Source organism: Catharus ustulatus, chromosome 4 (assembly GCF_009819885.2).
Source record: "Catharus ustulatus isolate bCatUst1 chromosome 4, bCatUst1.pri.v2, whole genome shotgun sequence".
Taxonomy (NCBI): domain Eukaryota; kingdom Metazoa; phylum Chordata; class Aves; order Passeriformes; family Turdidae; genus Catharus; species Catharus ustulatus.
Genome location: NC_046224.1, coordinates 20,257,780 through 20,272,691, shown reverse-complemented (window position 1 = coordinate 20,272,691; position 14,912 = coordinate 20,257,780). Strand labels below are relative to the sequence as shown.

General features: G+C 38.4%; 1 protein-coding gene across 3 annotated transcripts in view; it reads right to left on the bottom strand.

Annotated features, from left to right (window-relative positions):
• The window catches only part of NR1H4 (nuclear receptor subfamily 1 group H member 4), a 30,672-nt gene extending 16,716 nt beyond the window's left edge, over positions 1 to 13,956 (bottom strand). For all 3 annotated transcript variants that reach the window (XM_033058665.1, XM_033058666.1, XM_033058667.1), the window contains exons 1-2: positions 13,872 to 13,956; positions 4,883 to 5,245 (exon numbers count right to left, since the gene is read on the bottom strand). In XM_033058665.1, the coding sequence (XP_032914556.1) occupies positions 4,883 to 5,245; positions 13,872 to 13,956 (448 nt within the window). The remainder of the gene's footprint in view (positions 1 to 4,882; positions 5,246 to 13,871) is intronic.
• Between the last annotated feature and the right edge of the window lie 956 nt (positions 13,957 to 14,912).

The window sequence follows — 14,912 nt, the reverse complement described above, 5'->3', positions numbered from 1 at the left end:
AGTCTCTTGAGGTACAGAATGTGAAGAAAGAGAGCTGAGTAACTCTTCACCCTTCCCCAGCTCAGTGGAGCAACAGAAGCTCCCCATACTGGTCTGCAAACCCACACTCAAGTTTAATAAGGAGGCTGCACTGTATCTGCTTTTTGTAGATGTGGCCTCCATCCCTCCATCAAGATACTCCAGCCTTATTCACTGAGTACTGTCCACTTGATGAGTTAAGTAGACACCTAATTTCACCTGCACAGTTAGTTCTACTGGTATCGTCACTGGATTCACTCAAAAATTGCATGATAACCACTGCAAACAGCAACTGATAGAAGAAATTGAGAGGACCCTTCTTAAGTCTGTCCAAATCTCCTGTTTGGCTGCTGCCCATCTGTGAGGGCGGCACTGTGGGCAAAACATGGGGTACACGAGATACTCAAATGTTGTTAAATAAGGGTCATCACAAAGCAACAGAATCTTTGCTGTCAATGTTCCCTGAATTTTTAGTGTTACTCCCTGTGTCATTATAATCTTCTTACATTGCCCTTCACATGGCAGAGAGTATTTAGCATCAGCTACAGTGGGAATCAGTTCTCCTCCCCATGTGAGGGCAGGTTTCTGAAATAAACTCCTGGGAGCTTCTGCTGCCACATCACTGATTTATACCGTGCTTCAAACTAGAGCTCTGTGTACATTTATATTAATCAGAGCTATTCAAAAAGCTTTTGCTTTCTTATCACCACTGCTTGGTACAATAAAGCTATTGTTTTCCAACCTGGCACTCTGATGCATTAAAAGAGGGACCAGATAAGAGCCAGTCTCCTATACTAAAATCATAGAGCAAATTCGGTTGTGAATCTAAAGGATTGTCTGTGTGTTTGCAAAATTGTGCATTGTCAGATGACAATTTTCCAAATTTGACCCGTGGTTTTATAGTTGCCTAATCTCTTCCAAACACCAGTGCGTAGCAAACAGTAAAACAATTCCACTACCTGGTCACAAAAAATCTGGCATTTCTCTGAATCTTCACTAAGTCCTTCTTGAAATCTCTTTCATGCTGTCTGTTTTATTGGCTGCTCTTCAAACAAATACAGTTGACTGGCAACAGTCTCTTTTGAAATGCAGATTACTTAGAACCTCCAGAAGCCCCAGGCATTGTTTTTATTCATCACTCACACGGTTTTAATACATTACCATTTACTGGTCAGGGAAGGGGAAAAAAGCCTGGATTTAAGCTGTAAATTCTCACTATCAGTTAAAGGCAACTGCATCTGCTTAATACAATCTATAATTTTATTTGTAAATTTTAAATCCTATAGTTTATGATCTATTAATTAATTCTAAATGCTGAAAAGTTCTGCACAAATATTTATAACATTCTAAGACTGATTGATGACTTTGTCACTCAACCTCTTCACAAGGTATGCATTTACTTCTTCATGATGGAAGAAAGCAAAGAATTTTTGATAAATAATTTTTTTAAGATGTGGAAGAAAGAAAAAAGACAAAAACATGGATGCAAAAATCTAGGAACCAACAAGTGGTCAAATACTTTCTCTTGAAAACAAAGGTTTTGAAAAAGTGAAATAATCTGAAAAGTGATACGATTTTTTCTTTTTTGCAAACACTAGTTTTAATCCCATTCTTGCTTCAGTTTTCTGTGAAGTGACTCTTGAATCACTGTCTTTTTGAACAGACTTTTCATTACTAATTTTGAAATTAGCTTTTAGTATTAATGAAATTTCTGTATCTATTATCCACTACTAATTCAAAATGAACTTACGCTGCTGCAAATACTTGTATGGGACTTTCTATACCAGGAGGAGTTTAAATAAAATTTAAACGTAAGTCAGAAACAGCATATGTTAAACTACCAAAGGGTTAGTAAACTCAAAAGCTGAAGGTTTTTCTGGCACAGTACTACTTTCGCCAAATTATGGAAAGCTTACGTTGGCTGGAAATGCTGAATTTCCTTAGTTCTCAGATAGCCATTAATATGATTAATTATGGTAGAGCTGCTCCAATGCTACTGATGGAGTGCAGTTGTAAAAAGCGTAGATGAAAGCTTTGGAAATATGTCTGCTTGGCATCTTGATGACTTTTAAGTTTAAAAGTTTTTGAAATTCACAATTGCTAACAAAGCACCTGCTCTGCTCTGTCAGACTATCAAGATACCTTCCACTGTTCCTTTGCCCCATACCCCCGTGGTGGGTGTTGTTAGTGTGAGGAGAAGATTAAAGAGGACCCTTTTTCCCAAGAAGAGTTCTAGTCTGGTGTGAGACACGTCAAGCAGTACAGGAGTGGTTTGAATACTGCAAAAACTCCTACTGCAAGCCTGCATGGAGGAGATGTGTAACTAGCTTCTCATGGAGCCATAGAATGGCTTGGGTTGAAAGGGATCTCAAAGATGGGCACTTTTTGTTTCAACAAACAAAACTTATACTGAGGCTCAATCAAACAAGCACAACTTTATGTCACTCTTGTTCTGTAACACCTAGCAATGGCCCTTAAAACCCAGTATAATTATCCAGGCTGAGGCTGTACCAGAATGTCTCTGATGTCAGTCTGCAAAGACTGTTTCAGAAATGGTCTCTACAGTAAGCATATTTAAACACATCATATTGCTCCTTGAGCTGTAAATATTTTGTAAAACATTAATGAAATAGTTCATACATATTTGTTAATGGATGGTAATCTCTTAAGAAAAAAAATAAAAAAAAAATATATATATACTCCCGCAAATATCTTCAGATTAATATTCTCATGAGGACCATAGATAAGATCCTAATATTGTTCCATCTACCCAAGAAAAAAAGAAACAAAGGGAATGGAAAATGTTGCTGAATGCATTACCCAAGGAAAAAAAAATTACATATTCTCACAGAGGATTGAATCCCATAAAAATATGTGCAAAGCTTCTTCCTTTGAATAAGAACATCCACTGCATCAATGGAGCAGAGGTGCTGCAAGGTGACCACTAGTCCTAGAGAAAGAGATCTGCATATTATTTTGGACACAAGCATGAATTAGCAGTCTTGTTGCCAAAAAGAGGGGATAATCTCATACTGTGGTGCAAGACACAGACACGTGAGGTAATTGTTCTAGTGCACAGATAAGAGCACAAATGAAGTATCCAGCGGAATTTTGGTCTCCATATTTTGAAGGTAATGTATATCCATGTGAAAAATTCCACAGACAGTAAGAATGATCAAGAGATCTAGAAAACATAGTATCTGCTTTGCCTTGTCAGACAGAATTACTGTCCTCAGCACATCTCCCAACTGAATCAGCTGGTACTTTAGTCATCTTTAAAGTTTATTGTAGAGACAGAATCCATTATCCTTGAGTAATTCAACTTTTACTATGTTTGATCAAGGGTACTATTCTTTATAATTGATGTTGAAGTCATGAAACAGAACAAAAACATAAAATAGATTATCCCAATAAAGCAGTAAAATTATGGTTAGATAGAGTGATCCAAATTGAATCAGTAGGGAAGTGGATGCACTTTTCCTTTCACCACAGGTTTCAGTCTGAATATTTACCTGATAGCTTTAAAGTCTCCTCTAGAAACATTCTATACAAATTTCAAACTTTGTAATTTTAAGTCTTTGAAAAGTTTCTCTTTAATACTGAAGTTAATAAAGATAAGGAACAGTTTACTATAAGAATAAATGTATCATTACTTGGAGTCATTACATCAAAATTGAGTTTAACCTGGTTTATAATGACAGCATTAATATGAGTTAATTCACAGCTTTTGACTTGGACACTATTCACTCAGACAGCAGAAATAAATGAATCTCTCATTTATTGGAATTACTGAGATAAACTGTGTGAGCCTTGACTGTATTCATGTTTAGAGTGTTCGACTATTGTGGTCTGTTTTTTCCTCACAAATAATTATGTGATAGAGCAAAAAACCCAAATTAGGTCCAGGTCCACTCTCTATAACAGTGAATTCCATATTTAGATATTTCAATAATTTCAATGATTCGGTAGTGACCATGCTTTAGTCTTTATCCATAAAACAGAAATATTAATGAAATATTTTTTCACAGAACAGGATGAAAAAACTATTTTCCTGGCCATAAGGCACCTCAGCCCTGTCACAGATATATTATACCTCTTCTGGTATAATAGTTGACATAACCTCTTGTCCCTCTCTGCTAAAATATCTGGCAATCATGTTTATCATAACAGAAATTATTTTCTACATCACATTTATCCCAATAATGATATGTGAAAAATAGTCTTCTAAGAAGCAAGATATTTGTCCAACAGATACAACCTCCTTCCTGAAGAAGCTCCCTCCCTAGAGACAGGGGCTACCCTTAGAAGAAAGTATAGAACTAGAAATCCTTTCATTTCACAAACCTGAAGATGGCCAACATATCCTTTGGGAGCTGGGGGAAACAGAGTCCCTGGGAACAGCCTGCAGGTGGGGGCTGACAGCTTTTGCTTCCCTTCAATGCACACTACCAGAGGCACTTGGGCTGGTTTTAGCTATTTTCTAGGGCAGTCTAGCACTCAGCTCCCAGGGGCCTCCATGGGCGTGTTCCTTCCTCAGGCAGAGCATGGCACGAGCAGCTAACAGAGAGAGCAGGGCCAGGCTGTCAGTCTCCACAGAGAAGCTGTCCTTCAGTTCACCAAAATCTAATGGTGCTCATGAGCCATGGGTTGGCCTGCTATGCTGTATAACCATAGGGCAATGGTAGAAGACACTGCCAGTCTGTCTGTAAATACAGAATAGGGTACACAGGATCCAAATGCAAATCTCTAATATGCTAGGTTTGGGAAAAAAATTAACAAGAAAAGTAAAAATTAAAAAAAAAAAAACAAACTCTAAAAACCTGAGAAGCTGCTGTGCCTATTAGCTGAATTGATTTCATCCTACCTTTGCATCCTTCACAAGTAAGGGCATTATAGTGGTACCCAGAGGCTTTGTCACCGCAGACCACACAGAGCTCTTCTCCTTTCACTCTTCCTGTGGAGTGACCCAGTCTAGGCTTTTTGGCTGCAGGAATATCCATGATCTCTGTCTCCCTTGTGAAAAAGGTCTCTGAGGGTAACCTCCTGAGTTCATACATCCCAGGGGAATACCATTCCTCATGCTGTGGAGGGTAGAATCCTAGGTTGGAGTAATAAGGTGGCGATGAGATCTGAGGCTGAACTTGGGGAAATGGCACATTGTTGTACTGTGCATAAGGTGACACATCTGCCTCTTGCACTGGAGAATTCATTGGTTCTGAAAGGACACCTGGAAAAGAATAATGCAAAACCAATTTGTATTACTACCATTAAATTGTAGTTATTAGAGAAATTTCCACTTCCAGACATCTATCTCAAAAACCAGGCACAAACACAGAGAGTGCATTATCTAAACTCAGATTTGATACACAAATACAGTGCAAGAAGTTTTAAAAATAATTTATTCATTCTCAAACACTGCTTTATAATTGGTGGAAACGTTTAGCACTGGCAGTTACATAAAAAAAATCTTGAAAAATACTGTGCAGGTAATCATATAATTGTTCAGTTTGCAAGAAAGGGCAACCCCACCCCAGAGAAGTTAACAACCCAAATTAGGCCTAAAAGCAGAATGGAAGAAATAAAATTGCAAACACCCCATGGTATTGGGGAAGGCTAAATCAAGACTCAAACATCATGCTAATTTGCATTTAATTCTGAATGAATATATCATGACAGACAAAAACTGCACTAGGGAAAAATTACAAGGGTGGGGCTTAATTAGAAGACTGAAAACATGAAATAACCCTTCAAGAAGAGCCTGAAATAGGAAGGTGATGTTACCAGGAAAGAACAAGAAATACATTCCTGATATAAGTGGTGAAATGCAACCTTCTCACTCATTAAATGGCATATTTAAAATTGCAGACAACTGAACTCTCATTTCTTTTCTGTACTCCAAGCACAAAATCTAGCAGTCCCTGGATGGTGTCGATAAAATCAAGTCTATGTCAAACAACTGAAAACTTGAATTTAAAAGTTATTTGCAAATTATTTCTTATTTTCTGTTGGAGAGAGCCACATCTTGCTGCTTAATGAAAACACTGACTCAATTCCTTCAATAGTTCCAAGAAGAGAGTCTGAGAAAAATAGTGCATATTTCCAGGAAGATGACCAGTCCAGTTTTGTTTGAATCAACAGCATTATTTACAAGGAAATAATAGATTAATGTTCATTGGTGACCATCACTTAACAGTGCTTCAGAAGAGCTCCAAAAACATTTTTGCTGACACAAAATTGGATTCCTTTTGTGAGGAATCAAAAACAATGAACAAATGCTGACAGTTAAAAAGAAGGAACATCTGCAATGACAAGAAATAATAAAAATCCTTCCTTCTCCTTTGTCTCACTCCGGTTGGCACCAGGAACTAACCTTTTAATTACACCTGCTTTTTCACTTTCAAGGTCTCACACTCTTGCTCTGCAGCTGTCTGCCCTTCCTATTTTACTGTGCTTCAGGAGCCATGCAAGTGTTGTGGGTTTGTGTGGTCACTCTATCATTGCCCACAGCACTTCTTTGCCAGCAACAAGTGTTGTGGTCCCAGTTCCAGAATGAGCAGCAAGATGTATGTCTGGAAAAACGTGACACAAAACTGGATGGGAAAAATGGTGCCCTTTATTACCAGCAATTAGTTTAATTATGGTTGCATTTTGTCGCTCTGCAAGAGGCCAGGGTGCCAAGTGCTCCAATGGCAGCAGCAGAGCAGCAGGAGGCACTCCCCAAATCCAAGGTTATGTCATTCAAACAAAGAGTACAGACACACAGAGGGCACCTGGGGACTCTTGTAGAGTCTGGAAGTGACATTACAGCTTCATGCATCAGATGCAAACTGTCACTGATACCTGCCAGCCAGAGCAATGACAAAACAAATAAAGGTTAAGGACAACAAAGAGTTGACATCCAGTGTAGGTTTAAGGAGTGCTAGGTCTTTAGCAGCATTTACCACTCGTTGAGGCTGCTGCTCATGAAGCCTGGTCAAGGTACTTCAGGTACTAAAGCTCAATCATTCAGTCTCTCTTTAGAAAGAAATCTGTTCACTGTGGAAACCTAAGTGTTCATGTGCTATTTAGTAATTAGTTAATTGAGTTTACTAACAGAAAGTGGGATAGTCCCAACATGAAAAGGAAGAAACTGTTGATTTTTAGTTTTCTGCCATACACAGGAAACTCCATAAAAGCTGTATATACCAGACTCTTGAGCTGCTTGGGCCTCTGCTTGCTCTGAAAGAGCAAGAAGGCAACATTCCTTCCATAGAAAAAAAATCTCAGGGCTTGTTAAAAAATTCAGAGCTACTAAAGAACTGCAGTACATCCTGAGACAATACTGGGGGTTTATTTAAACAACTGTAGAGCCATTTAGGTTATAAGTATGTTTAGAAAAATCTTCCCAATCATTAATTCTACTCTGCTTCCAAAGGAAACAACAAAAAATTAGAGTCTTAATTAATTAAATACAGGAAAAAAAGCCAAACAACCCAAATCACCTCCTTTTTCCTTCCCTCAAACACAACATTAAACTATTTAGCTGAACTGAGTCTATGCTCAGATCAATGGAAGGGAAAAGGAAAACCAGACAGGTTTGAGAGAGACTGAGAGAATATGGTCTTGTTTTATGTAAGACAAACTTACAGCTTAAACTCTGGGAAGTGCTCAAAGACCAGTATGATTTTTGAAGACAATTAAGTTGCAAGTAGGTAGGTTTTCCCACTTCAGCTTGAAGTTTTGAAGGTTTTTTTGTTTGGTTTGGTTTGTTTTAAGTAGACCTGAGTATGATCTACCTGAAGACTTGTACGTGAGAGTCTAGCCCAAATAATTTCTTATCACAAAAGAAAAGTAATCTTATCTTACCAAGCAGAATGTACACCAGCTTTTCTCCAGATACATATATAGAGGTCTGGGATGGACTGGTCTCATGCAGCTAAATCATAAGCAGCCCAGTAAAATCATTGCAGTTGCAGTAGTAAAAAGTGAAATCAGAAATGAGCTCACTGTCACATGACTACACCAACATTTTGTTTGTGTCAATTACTTTGAAATATTTATCTCTTTTTCCTTCTGAAGGATAACTTTCAGAATTTTTTTTTCAGAATCAATTATCTCTTTATCCTTCTGAAGGATACCTTTCAGAATTTTGGGGAAGAACTACTTAAGCACACATGCATGTTCAGCTACTCACAGCTGCAGGCTTTTTCTATTTGCAAATCTTATATTTTGTAAATAAGTGTTTTTCAATTAAAACCTTTTACAAAAATATTGAAAGCTCACTAAAAGCAAAGTGAAACTTTCACATGCATGTGATCATTGTTTTACAAATATTTTTTCTACTTGCAATGGAAACTTATTAAAGAGTTTTACTTTTGTTACTTTAAATTTTACACAGAATATGTTACATGAAGCTTCAAAAGATATTTGACTTGTACAAATATTCCTTACAGGAAATAAGAAGCTGTTTTCAGTTCACAGAATTATACTGAGATTTTGTGTGAGCTAAAGATTATTTTATGCAGAATATTACAGAAATTACAATGAGATCATATTTTAATGTCAAAATTATTGTTCTAGTAATATAAAGTTCAACAAAGAGAACTAAATTCTAAGCATGTTTAAAATGTGAATCCTTGGCTCTCCTTCATTATTCATGAAGGACCATAAAAAAACCTATTCAGAATTAGGTAATTCAGAAACCATAGCATAGCCATTAACAATATCCTGGTTTAATTCCAAACAAATGATTTGCATATCTTGTAAAGATCACTTGGTTTAAAAAACCTACTAACATCTTATAATATCAAGGAAGAGTGCAAGAACAGATAACAAAAATATCCAAGTGAGAATATGGCAATATCCTACCTCAAGCTGTGTTCAGTCTGACCATTTCTTGATGAAAAATACTCTCCTTAAGGTGCCTCAGTCCTCATTTCACTCTCTTTTTTCTTTTTTACCTCCTAGAGTCTATATATACACGAAACTTCTTAATTCTGCTTTGTCTGTGTCCTGTTCACCTCTTTACTGTGAGAACTTTCTTTAAGATTAGAAGGAGTGACACAGAGCAGAGGTTATATAGTTTACTAATTAACTCCATTATGAACAACTTGTTTGTAGATGCCGGAAACAATGTCTGTTTCCCAGTGTGGATTTACCTGGGTAAAATTTGGTTACCAGTTTGAGGGGATGCCTCCAAGTAGCCTAGCCATTGTATTTTTGTACCTATTGTGGTTTAGTTACAACAAAATTTTGTATCAATAAATATTTGGTGAGGTCAGGTGGTTCTGTGCAATAGATTAACCACTCCAGTATCACAGGAGGCAGGTTTTTCAAATGCAGGAATGTTGCATTCTCCAAAAAATGCCAAAGTGCTCAGACCATACTGGACACACTTGTATGACAAGATAGAATGGTTTGGGCTGGAAAGGACCTTAAGCATCATCTAGTTCCAAACTCTGAAATAGGAAGGGACACCTTCCTCTTGAACAGGTTGCTGAAGGCCACATCCAATCTGTCCTTCTCATTAAATTTTTTTACTCACTCTGTTTGGTTTAGCTCTCTTAATAATTATTATGCATCCAATGTTTTCTGTTTTAATTTGTGCTGGTTTGTTTCTTTTTGATTTGGGGGTCAGTTATGAGCCTAATTATCTTCTCTGCAGGGATGAAGCCAGATGTTGCATCAACTGCCGGGTGGTGTTAAAGACAAGAAGTTATTTGACATATGTTATGATCTTGAAGCTGTTTAATCAGTTTGGACACTTGACCCTACTAAATTTTTATTACTATTGTTTATTTTAGAAAAACATAAAACACACACAAAAAACCCCCAAAAACAAAACAAAAAAACCCCAAAAACAAACCTACCAAACAAAAAAACCCACAAAAAACCCCAAACAAAACAATAACAAATTAAAAAAAGAACAAACAAACAAAAAAAACCCCATAAACCAAACTGAACCAAACCAAGCAAAAACAAAAAAACAGAAAAAAATTGCAGATTTGCCTAGAAGGAGTCATCCTTTTAAGCTCCTCTTAGGTACTGTTCTGTGTCTACAAAAATTTTCAGTAGTATTTGTTATTCTTTTATTTAGAAGTTTAGATGTATTGGGTTTTTCCCCCCCTTTGCTACATGTAATCGGTTTTTCCTATTCTTCCTCATTCTTTTCAATACAGCTTTCGAGAGTGTTAGTTTCTCCAAAAACCTTATTTCCCAGCTAGGAACGTGTAGAGTGAGGGTGGCATTTCTTGTCTTATTATATTTTAATGTCATATTACAAGAAAACATTTTCAAGCCATCAAAAATACTTGAAATATTTGAAAATACTTGAAATAGGTCTTCATTCAAACTAAGCATATACAGTAAATTCATGAATACAAGCCGCATGGAGTATAAGCCGCATATCCGGTGTGTTGGCAACATTGATGTCTTTGTCAATAGATAAGCTGCACCAGGAATATTAGCCACACTTTAGTTCACCGCGAACTTTCACAAAGTCGTCATTTAGTAACACAATCGCGGGATCGCCGGGGCTTACTGGCTTACTGCCGACCTCGGAAACATTGTTTCCAAGTGAAAAAAGACACACCCTTTATTTACAAGCCGAAAAAGACAGGAACAATAGTGTGGTCATTTTGCGAGCATTCCCAATGGATCCGCGTTGCCCTTAAACAGCCGCTCAGCCACGCGGGCAGGCAGCTGAGCTCCGAGCGGAGCCACATCTCCGTGCTGGCACAGGAGCGGCCGCTCTGGCCCTCGCAGCCCCGCGGGGCGAGCGACCACTGTAGCCCGAGCGGCCCCGCGGGCCGAGCGGCCGCTCTAGCCCTCTCCCTGCGGGCTGAGCGGCTCCCCCACCCCTCTCCCTGCGAGCCCAGCCAACCCCGCAGCCGCACAAGACTGAAAACACTTTAAAAAGTACAGAGAAATATCACACACTTTTATCGAACTGCCGAGGTAACTCGCCGAGGTAACTCACCCCGATAACAACCCCCGCCCCTCAGTAACGCCGCCATCCACAGGCAGGCAATAAGCTGTTCTCTGATTGGTTCATCGTCGGAACAACGGGAAACCATGGATTTCAGACTGTTTCAGCTAGGGACTGGACTGGTATGATACTAGGTAAGGGCAGATATCACATTTTTGTTCATAAATTAGCCGCACCCAAATATTAGCCGCACTTCTGGGTTTCCACCAAAATTTTTGTCTAATTGCTGCGGCTTGTATTCGTGAAATTACTGTAATTTTCTTTTAAGATTCTTAGAAATAATTCTATTTCTGATATGTTTCACACTAAATATCTTGCATACTAACAACTTCTAAGGTGCTTTCACAGAAAATTAAATGGAGCTAGTACTTCAGAGGCCTGCTACTTAGAAATGACAGTTTGAGTCACATACTGTATGTGTTTCAGATGCCACACAAATATGTAACCTTTCTAAATCACCTGAGTAGAGAATTAGAAAAAGAGAAGCAGTTTTGCAGGAAGACAGGGTGGAAAGGAAGGACCCTCACTCTAACTAGGTTAAAGATCCTTCCTCACTTGCATTTTAAGGCCCTTTTCCCAGGGACTCATAACTGCAGAAGTGAAAATCTGTGGTTAAAACACACTAAGCCATGCAGAGATCCTTTACCTTAGACATATACTGTTAAAATGGCAGCATACAGTTTTCATCTAGTGAAAGGTAGAAAACCTTTTTTCTGAAACCTGCTGCATCTTGAGGCTAAGGATGTAGAAGTGCCCTGGAATTACCATGGTGATGAGGCTCAAAGCACAGGCAACTCAGAATTGACAACATTTCTTTTGAAAGACCTGAACCTGGAGCTAATGTTTAGAGATGCACTTAGATTGCTTCTGAAGGTCAAAGAACACTCTCTCCATAGACTGAATAAAGCATAGTGAAAACAAAATGTGTTTCCAAGGTTTTTTTACAGAATGTGAGTATGCATCTTTGAATAAAGGAGACTGGTTTGTATAAAGGGCAATGTTTGTAAGCCAGCAATTTTTAACTTGTGAGCCACAATGTATGGGAAGACCTAAAAGAAACATGCATTATAAGGATCATCTAAAAGAAAAGCTTCCTTCCTGTTTTCTGGGGTTCCTGCCAAAGCCAAATGCCAAAAATTGCAAAAAATTTAGAAAGATAAAGAATTGAGAGGCAAAACCATTTCCTGCAAGTGTTTTGCAAAGATGGAGTCATATTTTCACAATGACTAACTTTCTCTGCACTCAGTAGCATGTTAGTTGTCATAGGCTTTTTTTCCAGCTATAAAAGCAAAAGAGAAACCATATTAGAGTGACACCTCACAAAACAAAAGTCATCTTAAGTGAAACACAGTAGGAGTGCTAAGTTTTCTTCCTCGTGGGACCCCTGATTCAACTCCTTAATACATTATTTCTTTCTGTTACAGAAATGTCAGTTTGAATTAAATCTCCATTGTACTAAACTCTGAACACCTATAATGAGAGACACAGTCCCACTTCTGAAAGCTTTTTGCAATATTACCCTGTGGAGGGAAAGTATTTTACATTAACATTCTTCCTTGTATTTTCAAGCAACCTTATCATTACTCCTTAAAAATAATGAAATTATTAATGGAAAAGCAGATATTGGGAGGAAATTTCTTGAAAAAAATCTGAAGTAGCTTGGGTATGCAGGAGTTTTGAAATTTGACTAGGTATAAAATTTGACACCCTAGATCTGAGCAATGTTCTCCTGTCTGTATATCATGGCCTGACATTGGAATTCAGAGGTAGCAAAGGATTTGTTTGATTGTTAGAATGTATTTTTTTAACAACTCTAAAACATTTCTCCAACCAAATCCCAAAACAAAGAGGGATAAAAGCCAGCAACACGCAATCATGGAGTGGGTTCTGCTTCTCATTAGTGATCATGCTTTATTTTAGCTGTATGGAGCCAGGGCACTGCAGGTGGTTTGACCTGTAGAGATGGTCCTGACTTCCAGGAGCTCTGCAGCTGGAGTGGCTCTGGGTGCCAGAGTCCTTCCTTCCAGGCCCCAGGCACTACTCTTGTTTCAAACAGATGAAACTGGAATGCGTTCGGTTTTTCCAGCACTGAAAAAGAATTCTGGTCTTATTTGGGCTGTAAACTTCTCAAGTGTTGCAGCACTTTGTGAGGGTCTGCACTGTGTGTGAGGCCCTCAATGTTTCATGACTTACTCGATGAAGGACCCACTCTCATGTCAAATGAAAGGCTAAAAATGCATTATTCTCTGGTTTGTTTTTGGCTTTTTTTTCTGAGCAGTACACATACCAGAAAAGAGCTTACCCATGCTTACAAAATATTTACCAAGAATTTTTCACTCATTAACAAACTCATGCTTAGCTCTGAAAAATTCAGTGGAACTAGAGTAAAAAGAATCTTCCAACCTGCTTTATAAATCTTCTTGAAGTTATTAGGATATGTTTTTAATGGTCTTAATAAGACAAAGACTTTAATTTAGGTGAAATTACTTCCATAAATTTGCATAATATGGCAACACAAATACATTGCACTATAATTTCGTTACAGATTAACTGGAAATATATCTGCTCAGCTTGATTTAAGTGACTCACACGAAGGTAACATCCAGCCTCCATACAAAGGTCTGTTTTTGTCAAATGATCTCCAGTATTAGAAGAGTGTCTCAAAAACAACCTGCAGATTCTGCTGTGAGCATTGATGAGAGCAATGATGTGCAGGATTATGCAAACACCACAGATCTGTTGTTTGTTAGTCCTCTCTTAAGTACTGAAGATTCAAGAAGGTTGGCACATTTCAGCCACATACCCTTAACTTGAAATCTCAGTCCATTTTCTTCTAAGTTTCTGAGTCTAGGGCAGCTTGCTATTTCAACCTAATTTGGTGACTTACCAAACAAATGAGGACCTTCAACAAGAGGAAATCCATCAGCAGTGGCTAGCTGATGGTGTCCTATTAAATTCATTTCAGATCCCATTTATTCTTCAGTTCAGGAGGAATATGCTGATTTAACAGGAGGTTGAAAAGGGACCCTGAAACATATGAAGCAAAAATAATATTTAAAACAAGATAGCTAACTTTTGTGTACCTAGTGTAAAGCAGGATGCAGGAGGTTATTTCAATATTTGCTGTAACAAACATTGTCTCGAAATTTCAATACCTTTAACTAAAATGCTACATCCAGCCTGTTTGGTTTTTTTATTTTTTCCTTGCTGCAGCTTATTTTATTTGCTCTCCTTCTGTTCATTTTAAATGAATAGTGGTTTGTGCCCAAATTTATCCAAATGTTCAGACTGAAGCACCAGCCTGACCTCCTGGGGCATGCTGCCCAGCCCCCCTACCATGCAATACCAATTGTTTGCATTATTTTTCACCACTCTTTCATCATTTCATTGCTTTCACTTGCTGAAGAAATGTAAGCTTATGGTTAGATCAGAAGAACACAGACAGGAAACTTGAGTTTAATTTCTAGGGACCCATTCTTTAGCTTGTCTTCAGTAATTACTGAACAAGGTAAGTGGTGGCAAATGCAGAAAGCCAAGCCTTGCTCTGATAACCAGGCTCGCCCTTCTGCTGTCTCTGTGGTCTCAAGCAGCCCCAGAGCTCTCACCTGGGGAGGCTGGGAGAGCTGGGAATGGGCTCCCTTGCCCAGCTCACCTGGGTGGAGTGGGCCAGCTCCAGAATACATTTGAGACAGGACCAACAGGAGAATGCAGAGCTCCAACAAGCAGATGTCTCAAGGGCTTACACAGACACCAAGAGGATTCTGCATGAAGCTGTCAGCGATCCGCTTTACTTTGTTTTATGGTCTTAAATCTTTATTTGGTTTTATTAGTGTGGGACTGTCCCTGGGACTGCATTTCCACTCACTGAAGGCATTTGAGAGTTCCAGCCCAGTCTGCTTCCCAGTGAGGGCTCAGCATGTTTCTGGAG